Below are 24,446 nucleotides of genomic sequence, written 5' to 3'. Positions count from 1 at the left end.
ACGAACAATTTATTGTGGCGAAGAAAATGTTAAAGATCACTGTTGTTTTTCTTAATTTTTACTTAAAAGGATGTAAATTTTTAAAATTGTGTTGTCTACATTCTTTTTTACTTATTAATAATACAAAATGTTTCATAATATATATTATTTCAAAGATCCTACATATTGTCTTCTTTTCGAATACAAATCAGCAAACATGTTATCATTGACTTTTGTTAATAATCATTATTTCAATGAAATTACTAAAATATGAGAATTATTGAGACGCAAAAAATCAACTTCACAGTCAGATAGGATTGATATAAAAATCTTTAATTATTTTTCGTTATATTAAATTTATCTCTGAAGTTATAAATATCATGGAACATTTCATGTATATTATAAGTATTTTATATATATATGTATACACTGCAAACATATACACACACTATAATGCGTAGCAAATAAAGCTAAAAATTTGTTAGATAAAAACGTCAGATAGATAAACTTCAAATATAAATCTCTTATCGCTTACGCATTATGATATATGAAAACTTGACGACAATCGATTGGTGATAGCTTATCACGCATAATACTATTGGTTTATGTATAACATGCATTGTGTAAAAATTACTTACCCAACGGGTGATTAGATTGCAAATTGTAATCATCCACTTGTAACGTGCTATTCGGTCCTGTCCTGGTAAATCTAACCACGTGATATTGGTTGTCGTTAACTTTCACGCCGACCTCGCCGATTGGATGATCATTGGTGCCCATGTTATAAACCGCAAAAACATTACCTTCCACCTACGTGACAATCATAAATTATATTGTAATTTTTAGTTATCCTTGATTTATGCGCATAATTCAATAGAATAGAAAATATATATACATGTAGAATCAAAACAAAATTGAAGAATGCGCTTGATTAATATTAAAATATAATATTTTGATTAGTATATTCTTACTAAAATTAAAGTAAAATATTAATTATATACTACATCATGTACTAACAATTTCTATTTCGAGATAATCGTTACTCGACGCAGATTCTATCCTAAGAAGTACGGCATCATTAACGCCGGTGACGAAACCCAACGCCACGATGTCGCTCTTCATTTCCGGTCGACGATCAGGCGGAAAAGTGTATGTGATAATCCCTCTTCCGGCCCCAAATTCGTAAGCGATAGCCTCTGCAGAAAGAACATTTTGATAATTTTAATTAACATAATACCTTTCGTCTGTTATATTATAAGCTTTTACATCTAAGGAGCTATTTTCTCTTCAATATAGTACTTTAAATTACACTGTCAATTAAAGTATCTTAATTTTTATTTAATTCAGAAAATATCTTTTATATCTATCAAATTTATTAACGTTTATATGTATATAATTGCAATTTTCCAAAAAAGTATTTTTCTTCTCGCAAAAAAAAAAAGAAAAACGATTTTATTCAAGCAATAAACTAATTTTACAATAATCTGTAGTATTTATTATATTATGGAATAATCCAACAATAGTATCAGTAATTTTAATAATTATACATATAAATGACGCTATTATGTCGTAAAATATACATATATATGTTAATATGTACACTATATATGGTAAAATATTATTGAAAAATAATAAACCAGAAATTATTTATTACATTTACACAAGAGATGGAAAATCACTTTTTGTGAAATTTTATAAAAATATACAAAGTTAGGTAAGAAAAGATATATATGGTATCTTTAACAACTGATAATATAATATAACTAATAATATCTTTAATAATAGATATTAAAGCTTGTTATTAACTAATATATAATAAAACAATAAATATAACATTGTAAACACATACAACTAAGTAACTAATTTTTTAAAATATTTTATATAAGTTAAAATAATTATATGTACATATAATATTTATAAAAACTTTTTTCTCTTTTAAGCTTGTAATATTATCAATTATACTGCTAGAATTTATTTGTATATTTTATTAACAATTTCATTACAATCAATGCAATCAATTTTTTATGCAGTTAGGTTTTGCGAGCCTCAATGTTGATGTCACATGCGTTATATTTTATTTAATTTATAAAAATTATTTTTTATTTTTTTTTTCTTTCACTAATGTACATTAATGCATTTAATATATGTACATTCTTTAAACTTTAAATCAAGATAAAGTCACAAAGAATACTATCATCTTCTGTAATGATAGTCACGAATTATTGCAAAATCTAAATTAATTTTTAATACGCCAAAATAAGTGCGACTTTATTAATACTAAAATAAAGAGGCTAGCGTAAACCCTTTATTTTGTTTTTTTTTTTACCATCGTTACAGGTCGGTCCAGTGAAACTCGTCATGTCGCAATCGCATGTGTAACTATTCCACTGCTGTACACATGTGCCATGATTGGCGCAGAGATCATGCGTGCATCTCTTGCCCGGGTGTAAGTTGCTATAAATATCACATCCGGATGTAACGAGCGAGCTCGGTACAACGGCATCGGTAATGAGATCCGTGCTTTCCCCACTAAGATCCAACGACGCCAAACATCCTTCGAATCCGTGACGGCTGAGAATCTGCTTCGGCAATTGGCCGTACTGCATTTTCTCTACTCCACCTAAAAAAAAAATAAATAAAAGAGACATTAATTTTCCTTGATGTAACTCCTTTAATTTCAGAGATAAGGATTTCAGAGAGAGATAAAAATTCAAAGCACAGACACAATGGAACAACACGAACGTAAAACGAAATCGAAATGTAGTAAAGTTAAATCGAAATCATTTCTCTTGCAGCCTCGCGATATCCGCGGTTTCTCTCGCAATCGCGGCTGCTCGACGGAGCGAGACGACCGCATGTCCGGTTGCCGCCATAAATCCTGCGGGATCGCCGTCACTCGAAAATTATTTTGACAGCCGTCCGTCCGTTGGTCACACAATATACTCTGTACATACGCAGTTTCGTTTTGAAACGAGACTGCGTGGCTAATTGACTTATATGTAATTTCGAGGTCCTTCGATCAGATGACATGTAAGAGGAATTTTTGGAGAACAAACCGCAAAGATTTTCTATTTTCAAAGACTCGTTCAGAAAAACTTGAGTCTAAAAATTCATCAGATACGATATATTAACGCAGATGAGGAAAATCGAAATTACGTGTGCTGGTAATATCTATCGAAAAGATCTACAATTGCATTATTCAAATGCCTAACAAGATATTTTATATATTAAAAAATATATTAGGATAAAATATTATAAAATATACCGTAAAATATTGAGTTTTCTTTTCGAGCCTATTATAATATATTTCTATGGAAACAAAAAAAATCTATTTATATCAAAAATAAAAAAAGATAATACGGCTTTATCTAAGAAAATTTCAATGATTTTAAAATTTTGTATAAAGAAATTCTTAAAATAAATTCTGACAATAACTTGAAACAAATTCTTATTAATCATGAGATTATTTTTCAAGAAAACTATTTTTCTCTGAGACACGGTGTGTCTCATGTTTTCTATCGCAAAATTTTCGGTTTCTATTCTAAAATTATTAACAAACTTTAAAATGTTTATACTATAATACATTTTACATAAACATTATGTCTGCGAAAGTATTAAGGTATTTTAGGAAGTTGACGATTTTTTTTTAAATTATAGTTAATTTGATTATGGTTAAATTATGGTTATTTCGAATTTTGATCTCCTTGTAATTTTGGACAATTTATGATCTATAGATTCCTGCGATAGATCTCGCAATGCGTGAACGCGATTTTGCAATTATGATTGAAGAATAATTGATAGTTGATTTGCTAATTTATGCTAGCCCGACGGTGGCCGATAGATTTATTAATGAATTAAGCAACGGGAACGGTATGATATGGAATCTAATTAATGATGATATATATCAGCTATGCTCATTCCCTAACTGAATTACAAATTAGTATAGTTAGTATCGTTAGTATTGTATCGTTAATATCGTTCAGATATACACTCGGATTGTATATGGATTTGATACGCTGATGAAATTGGAAATGCAAGTATCTGTGTTAAACATTGCTTTATCAATCAATATCATAATTTATGTAAAGTAGCCATTTGCGATTCTCATTGAAATCTTACATTCTTAAAATTAATCTGTACACATGTTGCATCTACTAAAAACATCATGCATTTTATCACCGTAGTTGCGACATGTCTTTCGTAAGCGTCGCGAATAGTCTTAACAGATAACAGAAGAATTCTATAGATGTGTCTATTACAAAGATAAAATCGATCGTCGCTCTACTCGGATCTTTTACGTCGTTACTTGTTGATTATTTGAAGAGTTACCCGCTTATACACAAATGACGTAATAATCGTCGTGCGATGTCTTCGCCAAGTTTATTCTACGAATGTAGCCTTCGAATTAATTGCGCACTGGCATCAAAAGTGCAAAGAATTCCATTAAACAAGTAATTCTTTGTGTCACATGAACTGGCAATGAAGAATGGAACGATTAAAGTCACGCGTTAGCGTGACCAAAAAAAAAAACACATTGCATTAAAAAAGTGATATTTCTACGAATAACATAATATTTAGTGAAACAGCTGATTAGTTTTCCCTTGTCGTCGGCCAATGCTCAGAAATTCATGGAAATAATTAATTGCAAAAATAGAGTGCCAAGAAATGCCCGGTAACTCGTGAAATAATTGATAATCAAAATATATAAATATGATTTGAGAATAAATGTAGATAAGTAACTGAAATATATATACAGCTGGTTAATATACATATAGTATATCTCGTTATAAACAAAGGCATCATACAGGAAATAATTAATAATAACGATAGAAAATTTTATTTTTTTCATTTATATAAGCATATTTGAAAAACTTATACGTACGTGAATGTCAGTTAGAACAAGATCAATCAATATTTACAGCTCTACAATATACGTACATCAAGGTCGAGATATCGGAAAAAGACTTGGCTGAACATAAATACATAATTACCGAGAGAAAGAAGAAAGACTGTCTTGTCAAGTATCATATTTAAGACAATACATAAATGTTTTTATAACATTTGATATTATAATTGATGTACAATTGATTTTATAATTGAGACGCATTTATATGTACATAAAAATGGAGAAAAAAAAACGATCTCTTGTATTTTATAAACAACTTTCTTGCAATTTTTAATTATCTTATTATTATTATTACTAAAATGTTAAATTTTTTATTTACACTCTAATAACTGTTGTTTTTAAAATGCAAATCTTTCATGAAAAAAAAAATATTTTTTCATTTAAAATTATCACACACAACGAACACACACACTCACACATATTAATAACGAACTATCTTGTATAGAAAAATGTGATTGCATTTGGCGAATTGAATGAGTTCATAAAAAATAATTATTAGTCAAAATTGAATCACATTCAAAAGTGTTTTTATATCAAACCTATCTCAATTGCTCGCTCGCTCTTATCAGCCACCTATACCATTTATCAAACTTCTGTCGAATTTGTCGTAAATGGCATTGGTCATGGCAAACGTGAACAATACAAATTTATTGTTTTATTGTCTAACGAATTTAATCTTACATTTGCGGGTGCGCTGTGGTCGAAGGCCGGATGTGCGGCTTGCTACTTAGTTATAGAGACCGATCATTTTGCGCCTCAAACAGTCGTCTATGCACCGTCATTGAAAGCATGTGAACTCGAATTATCAATCCAGTCGATTCGATAAACTCGAGAACTACGCGATCGCACGGTGTTTCGTGCGATAAGAAGATAGTAATAATCGAAATAAAGACCTAACAATTAGAAATTTAATAATTATTTTTTAAAGCTAAATATTTTTATTAAATCGATATTACGCGTTTTCGTTAAAAGTTATATATCAACATGTCTCTTTGCAATCTTGCCTTGCTAATCTCGATCGTTGGCTTGTCAATGTCATCATCGATAAACCGACCGCAAAGATTATTGATCGTACATCTCTTACCGGAATCAGAAAGAAATCTCGAGAATACATCAGACAAGTGGAAAGTGCATCCGGAGGCGAGAGCACCGCAAGTGGAGATTCGCTTGATGAAAGGTTACATCTCACCGGACGAGAAATGGGCTTTAAGCAACGAGTACACATACTCGGGTAAAGATTACAAGTACGTATGAACGATATAAAGTATTCATGTGAAAAAAAATTCATCAAAAGTGAAAATCGATGTGTATGTATGCGTATACGTACACGATGCACGTGTGTATGTCGAGCCGGCTTAAAATTAGTTTGCATACCACGCGTATGAAAAGTTCGTGATTCTGCAGACTGTGATCTTTCACGTCTGTGGCTTGAAGCCCGGCTTGATTGCTGTCAAGATGATAATATCGGGTCAAATGTAAGAATTAGCGCTAGCTTAATGCCAGGACATTTTATTCAATATTCTACGAGAACTGTTCTGAATTTTCGACAAAATTGAAATCTTAAAGTTCCGAGTGTGAATTGATTTTTGCGCTATGATGGATACACTTTCTAAGTTTGATTCTGAACCAGTAATTTGAATTCTACATCCCGAAATGCGTATAATGTTTCCGCATCGTCATACATCAGGACAGATGTCGCGTTGATTTGCAAATTATACATTGGCACGAAGAAGAATTTTTCGCAAGTTTCTCGAGAACTAACTTTACATTTCAATGTAGACATCACACGTGCTTTAACATTTATTATATAAACACTTTTTGAAAATAACTCATCGTATCTGATAAAGAACATGAATTAGTAGAACAAATTAATTCAAACGAGTCATATACAAGGTATTATTTCTGAGTCAAACATAATAATATACAAGTATGTATTTAGATATTTATCATATTTATTTCTGATAGTTTGATATCTTTAAATGCTTGACGCATGTAAAAAATTAAACTTGATTAGAAATTAATAATATATTATATAACATTAAAATAATTAATAAAAATAATTAAAATAATTAATAAATAATTAAAATAATTAATAAAAATGCAGTTTTAAATTTTTCAACTTTTTTAATAATGCATGTCGTATTTAATCTGGAAATGCCTGAACCGAAAGTGAAAGGTTCTATTGACGTCAAACATAATATATATATATATATATATATATATATATATATATATATATATATATATATAGATGTTTACTAATATTACAATAATCTTAGACGATTTTTATCATGAATCAATTAGTACCGCGGCGAAAGTGATACCGACGTCAAATGAAAAGAAAGTTTTGCCAGTTGAGAATGACGATATGAATAGGAGAGAAAAGGAGGGAGAAAATAGTGACGATGTTCAGGATATCGTGATGCCTGACAGAATTCCACAAATTGAATTCAGGAATATTATAGGAGCACCCACATACTGTCCGAAAGGAGAAAAAATGGATAGCGTAGGACGTTGTAGAAAGGTCATGTACGTAATTTTTTCCATTTAATAATGCAAATGTTATTAACATTGTAGTTTTTTCAAAAGTTTTAGTACACATTCTATGTAATTTCTAAATACGATTTTTTAAATTTATGTGTTATAATTATCGATTTTTATGTATCGATAGGTCTAATAAATATTTTCTGTTTTTCTGTTATAGAATCTAAAAAAAAAAAGAAAGAAAAAGGAGAGAAGATAAAAAGAAGGACACAAATAATTGGATTATTTTAGTCATCGAAATCGATTATTTCAGGAGAACACTTAAATAATTAGATCATTTCAATCATCGGGATTGATTTTAATGAGATTTTGAGATTCGTAATGAGTGAGCAAAAATCATTAATAAAATGCTATAGATTATGTATGTGTGCACATTGTTTATGCGATGTACATTTGAATATGTAATTGATAAAAGGCGCGCACAGTCATGTAATTCGTTGTAGGTTTTCTAAATTTACTGAAAGTATATTCTGACATACCGCACATTTCAAAATTTAACGAGGCATGTTCAGCTTTCAATCCATGATATAAATTCCATATATTTTTAGTGAAAATAATATAAATGTGCAATATAGAAGCTACACAGCGCTATTGTTTTGAAATTTATACATTACATGTATGTATTTTCTTTTTTGTGGAGAAACACTAAATCATGATAGTGAGAGAGTGTAGAAATATTTTTATAGTAATAAAAGAAAAGAAAGAATTACTTAAATACTTTTAAAAACAAGATTAGACAAAATACAAATACTGCATTTGTTACCGTTTAGGATTAAACAAATTTGATGAGAAATATATTAAGTTAGACAAAAATAGTTAATAATTCATTAAACTAATTAAGAACGATATGAATGACATACTTAACTTATATAATAAAACAAATTGGAAATATAAATTACGATTGACTTATTAAGTTAAATTAATATTGAATACATGCTGTTATATTTTATTATCATAATATCTCAAATTAAATTGTCAAATTGAATCTTAATTAAATGCGTTATATGTATAATGCGTGCGCACATTATATGACAAGCGTTTTAAATAAAGAAAGTATGACGCTCAGATTATTATAATTAAAAATTGGATGTGTGTAAAATAATAATTGTATAGCCTTCTCGACTTACCTATGTACAAAATGCCATCAAGATCGAGATTCTCATTGCTGCCCTGGCTGTTGACAGCGGTCACGTGATCGTCTACAGCGAGGGTATGTCTCTTTGAGGCAGGTCTACCGATGCTGACGGCATGCCACTTGCCATCATTCAATTTGGACTTGGAGGTATCCCTGATCCTGAGGGCTCCGTCACCAAGGTCAAAGACATAATGAATGTGTCCGTTAACCAACTCGACTGCAATGAAGTCATGTTCCCTTCCGGCGTTATAAAGGATCAGGCCGTTCGCCTCACGTGTTTTAAACTGGAAAATAATTTTTAGATCTATAAGGCGGCGAATGTTTGATAAAGAAAAAACGTAAACTTCATCATTCATTCTTTTTTGATAAGCCTGTAAATCTCTCTCTCTCTCTCTCTCTCTCTCTCTCTCTCTCTCTCTTTTGATTTTTTTATTTCTAATATATTCACGTATAAATGTATTCAGATAATGTCATTAAAAGAGAAAGTGAACATTTTGCAAAACATATTTCATGCTTTATTCTGATGTATTTTATACTGACTGATGTTTTAAAACTAAAGTTAAAAAATATGATGAATACAATAATTTCTCTTGACATTTCCGTAAAGCATTGTTGAAAATTATCCAAGAACTGTAAATTGAAAAGTCAATGGTTTGTTAAATTATTAATTAAATCATATTATTAAGCTCTCTTTTTACCTGAAAATAGATGTTGGTCTCCACGTATGCCTTGAGCACCGGAAGACCCACAAAAGTGTGCTTGGAGGTGAATGTCACCGGATGGTGAACCGGATGATTCCTCTTCCCGAATTTGCCGGTGACCCTGATGATGGGCGAAACACCCTGATGTGAGGCTTGATGGCTTCCAGCGCTGCGCGCAATCTCCAGATACGGATATCCATTGAACCAGATCTGCTGCAATTGGCCCACGAAATGCGGTATGTCCTCGCCTGTGTGAGGATATCCGCCTACGTGGAGGGTGCGAAACTCCAAGATGCTCTGCTTTTCTAGTTGCGTTTCCACTACATTTTTATTGCAACAAATAAGAGTTATTATAATGTGTTATACTACTAAAATAAAATAATTAAAAAAACATTTTGTATAATTAAATTATATAAGAATATATAATTATTGCTATATATATATAGAAAAAGAGATTTGATCAGATTTTATTTATAAAACAAGAAATGATTTTAAGTAAAAGATATTAAAACTTAAAATACATTTAATAATATTATTATTTTCTTAATTAAATTTTATTTTTTTCAAAATAGAAATAAAAATATCAGAAAAGTAAATAGTTAATATAAAAACTTAATATAAAAAATTATATTTATCATAAAATTTCTATCTTTTATTCTCCTGTTTCAATATTAAAAATATTATTAAAATATTATTAAAAATATTATATTTATGTATGTAAATTTTAATATAATTATCTTCTGATTTCATAAATCAAAACGTATTTTATTTACAATATATTTGCAAAATTCATTAAATGCAATAAATTAATTAAAAGAAACCGAGCACTAATAAAATTTGTAAAAACTTGCATGTTCACGGAATTGTAATACTTAAACGAGTCTTAAACTATTCTGGACTCAAGACAGAAACCGCATGTGCCTCGCTGTGCAGTAATTATCGTTGTTCCAGCACGATCGATTGCACCGAAGTAAAGGGCTGTTGCAATTTAGGCTATTGCCACCTAACTCAATATTGCCGGCACTCGCCGTCAGTTTAATAGGGTGATTTGGCAGACAGCTTTGCGAGGGTGGCTATTTCACGACGGCTACTGTGGTTAGCTATGGAGATTGTTTTATAGATTGGAGCCTGTGGGCTGATTGGTAAGAGCCCAGAATGCGCGCGCGTGGATTATTTATCAATATTAATAAGATATTCTGAGATGCACTCGGTTGTATCAGTGCTTCTCATCCCGATAGAATTAGTGTGTTGCCACACACAATAATTATCTTACATATATATATAACGAGAACTTGCGCGTGACAGTCTCAAGAGAATTTCTGCAAAAAGCATTTATGCGCTGATGGAATCGCGCGTGGGCTATAATTTACTTTATACTTGAAAACGCATCGCGTTGCAATAGAATGCGGTGAATGTCGCGCATGCCACGCTGTGTGTCGACCCCATCGCCGATTTCGGATGCATTTTCTCGTTCGCGTCAGCCGATGGCGGCGTGAAGAGCATTTCGAGGAGTCGGCAACGATAAAAAGCGCATTTGCATGCCCGCGATTTGTAATCCGTCCGCTGGATGTCGGGGAAAATCGATGGCACCGACTCGTATCTACCGCTCGTAAATAATACGGTCGGCGGATCGGCGTAAACAGAGAAAAATCGAGGTCTTAGACCCGCGCGAGCCGAGAAAATTCTTCGCGTCTAGAGGAACGTCCAAAAGTAATGCGTGCTTCTTCAAGTATTGATCATTCGGTCGCTCAGAGAGTGGCGTAAAATATATTCTCATGTAGAAGCAGGTGTGAATATTTTTGACTTTTAAATATATGTACAGCGTACAGTTCAGTATTAATAGCATTTTTTTATGAAAATAATATAATTTTACATAAATAAAACTCTAACTTATAATTATAGAATAAAATTTTTTGATGCTTTATTTTCAAGGAAGTCAATTCTAAGAAATTGAAGAATTAATGAAATCATTCTCAATTGAGTTAAATAAAAAATTAATTATTCCAGTATAAAACGGGACGTGAAAGAATAAAAAAAATTTCTCATCAAATTACTATTGAATCATTTATTCTAATAATATTTCCTGCGTGGAAATACGTCATAAACTATTTATTTTATGATATTTTAAGATCTTTTTCTTCGTTATTTAAAATATTTTTATCACAAACGAAAATATGTTCGTCTGTTAATATATTTTTCACGACTGACACATGTAGTACAACCTAATTTTGAAAAACCGTCGATTAGCATTCATAAGAATAGCTTGATTCAAAAAGTCGCCAATAGAATGCAAAAGCAAATTCGTTGCGCGATGCATTTTGAATTTTTGATTGCAGAGAATCGAGAATACTGTGAAAAACATACAATTTATGTGATATATAGAGGAAGCGCAAACTCCCCCTCAAAAAAAGAGAGATGCTCTATCAAAATTGAAATACAGTATTGACATAATAGTAAGAAATTTTGCTGATAAGAGCGAATTTTTTATTATTTTTTTTTTTAAAGTTGATATCGAATACATGATATTTTCAAAAACAATTGTATACTGATACTTGAAATTATATTAATTCTATTCTAATTTCTATTAATTTCTTAATTTGAAATTTAATAAAAAATAAGGTTTCAATCTGTTTTTCTGTGAATCTTAATTTTTGAAAAAAACTCTTTATTTTCATTGTTTATAATTTAAGAAATATTTCTCATTTAAAGTGAGACCTTGTGTTAAGGAAAAATTGACTACACAAATTCTAAATTCGTAAAATAAAACATTATTAACAAAATAAAAATGCGCAATGTATTTGCATTTACAAAATTTAGAATATTTATATATGTGTGAAAAATAAAAATATATTTTAAAGATCTGCGTATATTCGAATATCACATGGAAAGACATCAATCTTTCTAAGTTTTATAAAAAAGTTATTTATTTAACATGTTTCTCAAGTTTTCAGTTTAAGGAAACTTATATTTTGCAACAAACTACACCGCAGTTTCTAATTCACCAACCTTTCTTCCATTTATACAACTTGCGAAGCGAGAGTGCGACGAGAGAAGGTTGAAACTTGCGTGAAAAATTGCCGGAAAAATTTTTTAATTTTTGTGTGACGGCTTCTCCGCTCGTCAATCTTGCAAAACTTTCTTGACGATTTTCATTAATTATTCAAATCTATAGAACAGCCAAATAATTATTCATCTTTTTTGCTTGTCGAATCATCTGAAAATGTCCTTCGCATGTAATTTCTTAAGAGTACTTCTAATAAGTATAGGGTGAGTCCAAACTCACCCTTTATAGATCTCTTTCTTTATAAAACAATGGAAAAAAATGACAATAGCAAAACAGAATTTTACATTAAATATCTACACGCATTTTTTTTATTTTTCAAAACGGCAGGAAGATTTATCTAACTATTACCTGACCGATGACTCTTATTTAATCATTGCTATAACAATAATAGCTGAGAACGACGAGACGATTTAGTTTCAAAATGTTCGCCAATTTTCCCGACTTGTCGATTCGACAAATAACAACATTTGATATCGCCTGGCGCGCGATGATCGAAGGAAGGCGGAAAATTATTTTCCGCGCGAAAGCGTCGTTCCTATACGAGGCCACGGTCGCATCGTATGGCGCTCGCATAAATCTTGGTAGACCGAATGATCCGCCGCGCCGCGGTGAATCTACCGACTGATAAATCTCGATGTGGAAATTGATTATCGGAAGGTAGAATTCTCTCCATGGCAAAATCCACCCTCAACCTCGTGTACACTTGTATTTATACGCTCGGGGCAATTTAGTCGTGCGATGCAGTTAATCCTTACCCTCTTTCTGTCTCTCTATCTCTCTCTCTCTCTCTCTCTCTCTCTCTCTCTCTCTCTCTCTCTGTATTTTCATTGTTCTTTCTTCTGCTTTTCCATCAAATATTCCTGTTTTCCAATTTCGAACACATCATAACTTTACTGTGAGATAATTAAGATTGACATTCGTATCTATTGTTTGCTTATCTTTCTACGAGATAATAGTTCTTGGAATATATGATCAGTAAGTCAAGATTTTATTTTTTATAAGAGAAATTGCTGCTATTATTTAAAAGTTTTTCCATTGTGAGAATGATGGAAGTAGAAATAATAGAGAAATATATACTTAAAATGCTGTGTAATGGAAAAAATTACAGTTAAAATAAAATAACGTAAAAAATGTTATAAATTCTTATCTAAAACAATATTTAAAACTTTCAAACTTATTATTATTCAATGTTGTATTCGATAATTGCGCGAATTGCTCCAAATATTACGAGCTAAACGTGATTCTTACGTCATTCTTTCGAGTATAATTAAAGATTATCAATCTGCGCGATTAATTAGTCCCCATGATTGAAAATTTGTAAATGTATCAAGACAATTTATCAAAGTACTTTGTGAGATTTATTAAAATAGAAATTTTTTTATTAATTAATTTATTAATTAACTTATTAAAATAGAAATTATTGTTTCATTATTTTCTATCAATAATAATTATCTTATTTTTTTTAATAATGTTTGAATATATCTCGAATCATTCTTTAAAATTTTTGGCAATTTAAATATTATTTGTTAATGTTATAAAATTAAAAGAAACATAATAATATACAAATTACAGCACCGAGTGATACAAGCAAAAAAAAGTTCTGATGCATTAATCGTTTAATAATTAATAATTAATTATATAATTGTAGTATATATATAAACTGTTCAATAATTAATAATTACATATTTAATTACATAATTGATTTAATAATTCATGCAAAATTTTAAAAAAGAATAATAGAATATTTTGTATATATATATATATATATATATATATATATATATATATATATATATATTATATAGTGCGCTAAATATTTAACAACAGAAAATAATTTTTTATAAATAATTATTTTATTATAATTTTTTACGGATAGTAGTTGTTTTCTTGGATACAAGACTTGGATGTATGGCGTGTCGAGATTTCAAAATTTTCATCCAATTTAATTGTAATTTGCTCACAATTATGGGATTAGAGACAAGCATGGAGTAATATACTAATTACAAATTAGATTGAATTATTATACATATAATAATTTGACTCTACATAGCAAAATTTTTTTTATATAGATAACATTTTTTAGAGCTATATGTATTCTATCAATATCGACGATTTTCTCTGCATTCAGTATCGCTATATAATTTTACACGATAATTAATGACATTTATGAGAACATCAAACACTGTTAAACGTAAATACTTCTATCTTTGCCTTCATTTTTATTATTTTTCCATTCTCATATCTCTATGTATTTCTTCTCGACTTCTCTCTCATTTCGACTTTCGCCGCAAAATTTCCGAGGTCGCGACCAGATATTTATGCTAAATAGGGATTTTGAAATACGATATTGCTCCCTCGCGCGATCTCTCGTCTTGTAGCGAGAAGTTCAAACGTGCACATGCATACGATGTATAAGGTCTCTTCGAATCGATACAATCGATGCGACCTGCAAAATGTCTTCGCATCAAGAAACATCGTAAGAGCATCATAAGAGGAAAATTTCTCTTCTCGAAATTTGTATAAAATATATCAATATAAACAATTTTTTAATTAACTTGTCAACAGCAAACTTATTTTATACGTAATTATATTTCTTATTGAACGCATTTCTTTTAAATTACATATTCTTTAGACAATTATGAATTAAGTTTCCTCTTGTAAATATAGTAAAGCATTTAGTTTTTATATTAAGAATAATTGCAAATAAAAATTAAATTTTTTAGAAATAGATATTTAATTAAAAATTATATTTTTCGATTTTCTTAGTTTTAAAAAGAAATACAATTTTGAAAAATTAGAAATTATAATAAATAGTAGGCTTTCATAACACATTTTGCTAAAGTATGTATCTCCACTGCTTTATGTTTATATAATTCGTTGTTTTCAAGTAATAAGAAAATTTCTTCTTGAAAGGGATCAATAAATATTGCTTCGCGGGAAGATAATGTAGAAACCTCTTTCTAATTTTCTCCAAGCATCGTTCGCTTTTATGCACATTACGAATTCAGGTTTAATTATAGTACGATTTTTAGCCGCGTGTAAAAGCTTTAGTACAGGAAAAAGGTTTATTGATTACCGTAAAAGCAAAGTATATCGATATTCTAAACATGCATATAAGAGAGTCGTTTAGGTTTATCGCTATCATTGGTGTGGTCATTTTATACATAATTGCATTTGCTCCCCCTCTCCCTCCCCCATTCTCTCTTCTAAGAGAAAAGATAATTTATTATTGTTTTTTAATATTTTGGGAAAGATCACTTTAAACGATCTATTTTGCGACAAAATTCGAAAGAAAGTTTTATTTATAATTTTGTGTGTCATGTAATACAAAAGAACACATATTTAAATAAATAAAAAATATACATAAATATATATCAAGATAATACATTGCATATTGTAATATAATATTAGCGACATGAAAATTTATGAATAATTTTCTCACGCAATTATAAATCGTTTAAAGCCTTCGATTCTGGAATATTACATATAATAAAAATAAAACACTGGATGTAATATAAGGAAATAAAAAATCAGAATTTTAAGATATTCCCGTTTCTTGATCTTAATATCTAACGTAATGATTTTTTGAATTTAATAAGAAATGTACATGTGCTTTTGGCATTTATTTTTTCTTTCTTTCTTTTTCTCGTTGACGTTCTGAAATAGATTTGTTTTCCCCCTCTGAATGTTCCTTATATTTTGCGATCGATGACGCCACTTCCACCGCTGCTGCACAAAACCAATCAACTGTTTTGCATCTGGTACCGACGTACAATTTGCTGCACTTTACACGTCCAATGGCATTTCATTTCCGTCAAGTTAATAATGCAGTTCGTGTCTAAATTAACCGGTCTTTCCTTTTATTTAATTTTCTTTCTATTTAATTTCCTTTCTATTTGATTATCGTCCAATTCGTTGTTTTGCATGTTACGTTTAATTATCACATAAAGTTTCGTATCATGAAATCTTTTCAACAATGACGCTCGCATACACGATATTTAATTACGAGCGTTAAAAAAGTCAATTTACGAAAATATTACATTTAGAAAAAAAAGATATGAATAAAAACTGTAACTGCTAAATGCTTATAAGTAAAAAAGTATTTAGCGGTTATAATAATTTTTATATGTTTTATTATTTTATTTTAGTAATTAATTTTAAATGTACACACCTCGTATGGGTGCTTCGTCGTCGACCTGGAATTTGAGCGAATTGGACCGTCTGGAGAACCTCAGTGTATGCCACATGTCATCATTAAGACCCTGTCCAGCTACCAATAACTGAAATTGAAAAGTATCGATTAGTTTGTCGCAGAATGCCGGCTGTGATAAACATCTATAATAACTATAAATATTATATAAAGCAAAGAGTTTACAGCCGCGCATAACAATTCCATATCTTGGAAAATTCTGAAGAGAAAATATTTGAAATAATTTTAAAATTCCCCCAAAAATTTATTTCTCCTCAAAAAATCATTTTTTTTTAAATTTTCTATTTCTGATTTAAAGAAAAAAAATATTTAAAGTAATTTTAAATTTTCAAAAAAAATTTAATTTTCCTAAAAAAATCTTTTTTTTATTTTCTAAAGTTTAAACGCTGAAACGAAATCGATCGATATATTTGCACTGAGTCTCGATATTTTATCGCATTTTACAGCAACGTCATCAACGTGTCGCAATAGCTTTAAAGCTATATCGATAAACCATCTCTATGAGATGTCTGCCATTCGGCCAAGCTTCATAAATCCAAGCAACTCGTCACTATCTGACACAGTTTCCATTGCAACATACGATATCATGCGTTGTGTAGCACCTGACATGCGTTTGTCATCTAACGTCATCTATGCATCGCTGCTATTGCCGGATTGAATATTATTATTGCAAATACTGATTGCAACTTGCGTCATCGTGCAATTTGCGTCATCAATGGCTAAATATGTTTCTTATACTCAATATATAAATTAAAAAAAAAAATTGATTAAATTTTTTTTAAAGAAAAATCAATTTCAACTGCGTCAAAGTCTCTGTTAGTAAAATTATGCTTGATATAAATTGGCTTGATAAATTGAATAGTATTTTTATCATACTATTTTTCACGCTTTTCTCTGAACATTCCAAATGTTATTTAAATCAAAGTCAAGTTATCCTGAAAATATAAATTTAACTTTAGAAAATTTTTATGTAATATAAAATGTAATATTATGTAAAATTATGCAATATCTAAATATAAAAGTATTGATAAAAAGCTAGTATAAATAAAAGAAAAATTATTATAATATAATAATTTTTATGAAAATAAAATATTAAAAATTATTATAAAACGTTTTATACATTATTTAATATTTATTATAAAATTTTTATAAGGTTTATATACATGTACATATATAAAATTAAAAATATTAAAAATTTTTTCTTTTTTTGTCGCATCTTTTGACATATTTATTAAAATTATTAAATATAATCTTTAATATTTACTCGCAACAGTTAAAAGAATTAATAAATTACTGAAAATTGTGTGGACGATTTCGATGTGTTTGAGAAAATCAGAAGCAAATGATAGAAACGCTCTCAAACTTTGTAGGAACTTTGGGGAAATCTGGTTTTCCGTAGACTAATCATCAAGCTTGCCGCGTTATCATATCAATTATTCCGCCCAATTAACGACTCCGTGTAGGTACAGAGATTGAAACATTACCGTAAATTATTGCGCGCTTTGTACCTTCGCTCTTATATGCGTATACGTGTACATCTGGTTACTTATTCGCGAGCGTACGAGAGTTACAAGCGACTTCGACTCAAGATTGTTAATTCAGGTTGCTACAGCCGCTTGATGCAATATCTGAGAGCTTAATATGACAACAATGCAACGCTCGCTACGTATTAATGCTTTCCATGACTAGTTATTCTTAAAGTATCTCAGATAATTTATAATTCAAGAACAAAATATATCCGAAATTTTAAGCACATCTTGAATTGCGAAATCATAATTAAATATATGTAATAGAAATTTTATATTAATTACGTACATATATTTTCAAATCACAATAATATAATAGTGTAGATGCATAATTAAATTTTTTTTCTTTTATATCTTTTTATTTTCACAAAGATTTTATTTTTAAGTATTTAAAATTTACTTACTTATTAGACAAAAAATTAATGACAAACGTAATGCTTTTGCGAGAATTAAATGTATTCGTAAATGTCAATGTGCGAGGAAAGGAAGAGAAAAAGATAAAATGTATATTCACGCACCATCTAATGAGATAGCTGCAAAATCGAACCGTGCGATTTACCATTCATTCGACCGGAAACGTCGCGATTGCAAAATTGCTTATGTATTTCCACGTACGAATGTGGGCGATAGAAGGGGAGGGATGGTGTCGGGGATTGCGTGAACGAGGGGTTGCGAGATGCATTCAGAAATGCATTTGGCTCCCGGGAAAACGATCGATGGAGCAGCACGGAAACGCTCTTTGCGACCTTGGAGAAGAGCATTCTTATCGATTCTTAATAAACTCACGAAGATTCGCAATAACACATTCGAGATGAATTATGTCGCGATGATGTAATATTATGTAAATTTATTATAGCATAAAAAATAGATTATTAAAAATTATACTATAATCAACAATATACGTTCTCAAAAAACTGACAGTATTTATAAGATACTTGGAATATTTACGTTACATGTCAAGTCTATTCGATTCCACTTCACAAAATTTTTTTTGAATATTGTAAGTGAAATTAATTTTTTTTTTAATATCGTGTTGTCGAAAGAGTTAATATAACAATGCAAAAAAAAAAAAAAAAAATTATTGCGCATTATCTTATTTCGCAAGTAATTGCCGAAAATACGCTTTACGCGTCCAACGTTTCCGTTTCGGAACGAACAGTCCGTTACATGAAGACGAGAGCCGCCAGCCATTTACTTGGCGGATGTTCCTGCGAGTGACGTATTAAGTTAATGTCATGACGTCGTTCGCAATCATCGAAAGAACCATCTACGTCAACTACTACGTACTAGAGCGACGTCGAAGATGCTTCTCAGGAATGTAAATCTTCGCGAAACTACTCGGTCCTTTAACTTCTGAGCGGGTATTCGTGGACATTAAGTAGATCGAATTTATCCAAGCTAAATCCAATATCTTGCCCTTTTACGACAACACGTCCTTATTTGCAATATTATTTGTTTAAATAGCGTTTAACAAAGAATAACGTATATGCAAAAAGGGTAAAATCTGGCAATATTTTTTGATTTGATGTCACGTTAAATTGACGTTTAGGATAGTCAAATAATATCGGAAAAGTGTGAAAAAGTTAAAACAATAATTAATTTTTAAAAGTTCTCAATCGTCAAAATTATTTTCGAAATCTCTTCACATTTCGTGATATCTGTTAAATAATTTCATCATACATTTTACACGTTATTCCGAGTTGAAATGTAAATGTTTATCTTTGTGATCACTCAAACCCATTTTCATTACTTTATCCACTATTGTTGAATAATGAGATTCGAATATTTCGCAAACTTACCTTTTCTCGATCTCCGATATGAATTAGCATCTGTGCTTTGCCCTCATCTAAATAAATTTGCAAACGATCGGCGCTGTTCTCCAAGCTTGTCGCTAATAGAAGGCCGCGTGGTCTAGTCGTCTTGAACCGTATGATGACTTCTTCCGCCTGTGTTCTGGATTCTTCCGGCATCAGTGCCGTCATTTGCTGCGTGCCGTTCAAATGTAGTGTCGACGCATCTGCGATACGTGTATAATTATACAATAGTATATTATTTATTAACAAAAAATAAAACATATATTCAAGTTCCTTGAGAAATATGTAGGATTATTTTGAAAAATTATTCTAAGATTAATAGTGTATGACAAGTAAAAAAAAAGAAATCACACACACAAAATAGATATATTTTATTTTTATAATATAAAATATTTAAAGTATAAAATAAAATTATTACAAAATATATTGGGTTATTTCTTAATTTTCAAATGTAGAAATACTAATTCTTCTCGAAAGAAAGCTAAAAGCAGTTCGTATATATGTATTTGATTACAAATTATATATACATATATTTACCTTTGCCACAAGTAGGTCCTGTGAAAGGTGTGCTGGTACAATCACAGTGAAATCGATTCCACCCTTCGAGACAATGGCCACCGTGCATACACGGTTGCGAAGGGCAATGTGGGGGTTGAATGTGACATGCAGGTCTCACTGCACCTGTGTGCATACATAAATATAATCGCATAATATATTGCCAATGCAAGAAAGTGAAATAACTGAAACTATTATCATAATTATTATTGTAATGCAGTTATTATCGGTTTAATTAAACAATCTTAAATAAAAATCAAATATAAATTATTAGTAATTGTTAATTAATTGCTTGTTCAAATTTTGCGTCAAATAAAGAAGGTGCATTTAAACAACAATGGCAGAAAGTGGTAAAACAATTTATAATTTATATTCTAAAATTTTTTTAAAACACTTGCTAAATAAAAATAAATAAAATTTCTAAAAAATGTATATGAGAATTACGTAAATAATTATTTTTCATATTATATATTATCGCATGTTACATTATTTTGATTAAATAATAATTTCATTTTTTATTATATAGCATTTATTTATTGACATTTTGTTTATTTCTAAATAAATTATAAATTCAAATATTTTCTCTACGTATACATATATTTATTTTATATGACAATTATGAAAGAATAAAATTTATCATATTTAATACTTTATTTAGACAGGGTGAATTGTACCATGCAAGAAGTTGATTCAGATAAGAGGGAGCGTCTGTAAGCTGCGGTGTCCGAGTGGTTAAGGAGTCAGACTCGAAATCTGATGGGCTATGCCCGCACAGGTTCGAATCCTGTCCGCAGCGTATTATTTTTTATTTACAGCATTGAAAAATCGTACCTCCGTTTCTTCTGTATATCAATACCAATAATATGAAAAGCCGCTGGTGGTTTTTATAAATAAATAAATAAATAGTTAACAAACATGTTTATATCAGGCAAATTAAAAAAATATTTTTTTCCAACAAACGTTAGCGACAATGTAATTGTCACTTTTAATTATGTTACTTTAGAGAGAGATCTATAAATTTTATCAAAATATTATGTTAAATTAAATATTAATTTATAAAGATTTATATGTTTGTAATTGAAATTATATAACAATACGTACATATAATAACATTATATTGTTATATTACAATTCGGAAATGCGATCACATATATTTTTTATTTTTTTTTTTTATTTTTTATAATAATTAAAAATCATTATTCTTATGTGACGGTGACAGTTTTTTTAAATACGGCTTTATCGTTTTACAAATAATTGTTTAAAATTTAAATCTCTTACCGGAATCTTGTTGTTGCGCATATCCTGCGATATCTACCGGATGCCCATTAATAACGAGGTCTCTCATGCAGCCCACATAGCCCTGTCGAAGGGCGCCCGTCCATAGAACCGGCGGAACTGTTAAGGGCGCGAATGGTGCACCCACACCACCGATATATAACAAACCATCCAAGTCTAATTGCGTGGAATCACCTGTTAATAAAATTATTAATATATATTAAATTAAAAATTGTATCATAAATCAAAATTATTTTATCTGAACGTATAAATATGTATAAAAAAATTAAGCACGTAAAAAAATTTTAATAATTTTCTATAATCGATTATGTTAATAAAGAAATTTTAGAGTGTGACGCAGAAATTTAATTAATGTTAGCGTTTGATAAACGAGGAAGTATTATATACATGTTGGTATATGTATGTATAAATACTGTGTAATTAATGTCGGTTAAAAACTTTTTTCATTGTAGATCAACTGAGTGTTCCAATATTTCCCAATATTATCCGCTTGAAAATGGATTTCGATATACTTTAATATTCCATAATATATTAAAACTTTTTTAAAAACTAGTTTTTTATTTAATAAAAAATAGTTGAGAGAAGAGAGAGCGGAATATAGATAAATATAACAGATTTATATTATTTTATACAAAAATGTTATCCTACGACTAAATTTCTTTTTTATTTTTGCGTGTAAATCATCTTCGGAAATGTATATCCATAATTCTGGATTCTTTTATTATGTTTTTTTATTATGTTTTTTCTTAGAAAATTATATATACGTACAGCCTTCTCTTTCTTGGGAATTTATTTTATTATTTTTAGTTTATATACACAGATAAACAAATTATTTCAAGGGAATGTGGGATTTAAAATTTTTTTAAATAAATTATTTCAAGGGAATGTGGGATTTGAAATTTTTTTTTTGCATCTGGCAATGATGCGCGTTATTTGCACCGTGGTTTTATTACACAAGAGCGCAAGGACTAAATTGTTCCAAGCTACGTTGGTAGGTTTCAAAGGCGAGTTTTGTTGGAAAATTAACCATCCGTATAATTCGACTAACCGCGACAGACTGCGATCGTGGTAAGGTGAAAACGCTTGTGTGATAGTTCAATTAAAGTTGCAAATTTATCTCGTGAATACTCGACGAGAGAGAAGAGAAAGAAATCAGAATAGCGGACAAGAAACAGACAGATAGCAGACTAATAGATAGAATGAGATAAAAAAATTTATATCATATTTTGGAAAAATTTAAAAAATAAAAACCAATGCAAGTTACAATGCGTTACAATTTAATAAATGAGACAGTATATAAAACAGTTAATAAATAAATAAATGATTGACATACGAACAAATTCGATTAATAAATATTGATTTTATAACTGCATTCAATTAAAAAAATTATTTTAAATGTATAATAATGAATTATTAAATTTAATTTTTAATACTTAGATTAATACAAGAATGTAGAATATAGTTAAATAATCTGTTATCTCGCACAAAAAAATTAGGAGAGAAAAAAGTAGGTGTACATGTACGGAGAGGAAGTTGCTGATGAGCGGCAGAATTAACAGGAAAGCGGATAAGTTAGTCCTTCGTTCGGAGAATTTCCGAGAGAAAGAAGTTACCATTATCCTATGCAGCGCGGTTAATAATTTATAGTCAGTTAATTAATTTTTTGCTTCAGAGAGTCGGATTAGCAAAAAACACTTTGACGTTATTAGAGGATTGCAAAAACGCACTACAGAGTGCATGTGTGCGTGTATGCTTCATATATATCATAAGGACAAGGAAAATATTCTTGTCTCTATTGTTATTTTAATAATTAAAAAATTAATCAGTATTTATATTAAAACAATTAAAATATCTTCTCTCAAATCAAATATTTTTATTTTATCGATGCAATTATTTTTTATTTTATTATTCTGATATTATACGTGCATCTGTTTATAACAACTCGGATATGAATTAGATTCTATCTCTTCTTTACAAAAAAAAAAAATCGGAGCAATAAATACTGTAATAACATCTTGAACAATCTAAGTCACCGTTATCTGCAAAAGGATATATGGACCCTCGCTGTCTCAATGAAATTCTTTTTGCCGTTTTTTTGCCGGTATCGTTCGCGTGTTTGCGGCCGTACATACGTAGTGCTTTATCACTTAACCACGGTGTAGTGAGTAAATTCTGGACATCGCGGTCTAACGACGTAAACGGCGAACTGAGCGGACCGAGCCGCTCATAATTCAGTGTTACACGCTCGAGGACACTTATCTGCCAGGTTGGGTTAGACATTTAATGTGTATAAGGGGTGAGATAGTTCTTTTTGAAAAATCGTCATTGTGTGTGTGTATGTATACGCATACAATTACAATAGGCATCGAATTGCCAAGTTTGTGTTTGAAGAAAAATATTAAATATTTCTTTTACGCAAAAAAGCAGATGTATATAATTATATAATTTTAAAATTTATATAATTTTATATAATTTTAATTTTATATTTATTTATATAATTTTATATAATTTTAAAAGATATTATATAATGAAAGATAAGTGAGAATACCAATATGAGAAACTTTCTTCCTGCAGAATATAATGAAGTTACATCACGAAATTGCAACATACATGCAACATATATGCTTGAAAAAAAAATTTACATTTCTATTTTATATTTAATTATTATTATATTTTATTTTAATTATATATCTATCAATAAATTATACATACACAT

The 24,446-nt window shown here is 29.7% G+C and overlaps 2 protein-coding genes and 1 non-coding gene across 6 annotated transcripts in view; 2 read left to right on the top strand and 1 right to left on the bottom strand.

The window, feature by feature from the left end:
• The window catches only part of LOC126848122 (neurexin-1), a 203,450-nt gene that overhangs the window by 23,854 nt on the left and 155,150 nt on the right, over positions 1 to 24,446 (bottom strand). For all 4 annotated transcript variants that reach the window (XM_050588724.1, XM_050588726.1, XM_050588728.1 and 1 more), the window contains 9 exons: positions 21,713 to 21,904; positions 20,417 to 20,560; positions 19,865 to 20,082; positions 16,501 to 16,609; positions 9,263 to 9,585; positions 8,557 to 8,848; positions 2,306 to 2,599; positions 997 to 1,175; positions 618 to 789 (listed from right to left, as the gene is read on the bottom strand). In XM_050588724.1, coding sequence (XP_050444681.1) covers positions 618 to 789; positions 997 to 1,175; positions 2,306 to 2,599; positions 8,557 to 8,848; positions 9,263 to 9,585; positions 16,501 to 16,609; positions 19,865 to 20,082; positions 20,417 to 20,560; positions 21,713 to 21,904 — 1,923 coding nt within the window. The remainder of the gene's footprint in view (positions 1 to 617; positions 790 to 996; positions 1,176 to 2,305; positions 2,600 to 8,556; positions 8,849 to 9,262; positions 9,586 to 16,500; positions 16,610 to 19,864; positions 20,083 to 20,416; positions 20,561 to 21,712; positions 21,905 to 24,446) is intronic.
• LOC126848190 (uncharacterized) lies at positions 5,637 to 8,534 on the top strand. Its single transcript, XM_050588872.1, has 3 exons — positions 5,637 to 6,129; positions 7,190 to 7,414; positions 7,590 to 8,534. The coding sequence occupies exons 1-3, from the start codon at positions 5,870 to 5,872 to the stop codon at positions 7,594 to 7,596; spliced, it is 492 nt and encodes a 163-aa protein (XP_050444829.1). The 5' UTR covers positions 5,637 to 5,869; the 3' UTR covers positions 7,597 to 8,534.
• Trnas-cga (transfer RNA serine (anticodon CGA)) lies at positions 21,149 to 21,230 on the top strand. Its single transcript has one exon. It is a non-coding gene; the product is annotated as a tRNA-Ser (tRNA).

Source organism: Cataglyphis hispanica, chromosome 3, assembly GCF_021464435.1.
Source record: "Cataglyphis hispanica isolate Lineage 1 chromosome 3, ULB_Chis1_1.0, whole genome shotgun sequence".
NCBI classification, from domain to species: Eukaryota; Metazoa; Arthropoda; class Insecta; order Hymenoptera; family Formicidae; genus Cataglyphis; species Cataglyphis hispanica.
This window is presented reverse-complemented; position numbering and strand designations above follow the sequence as displayed.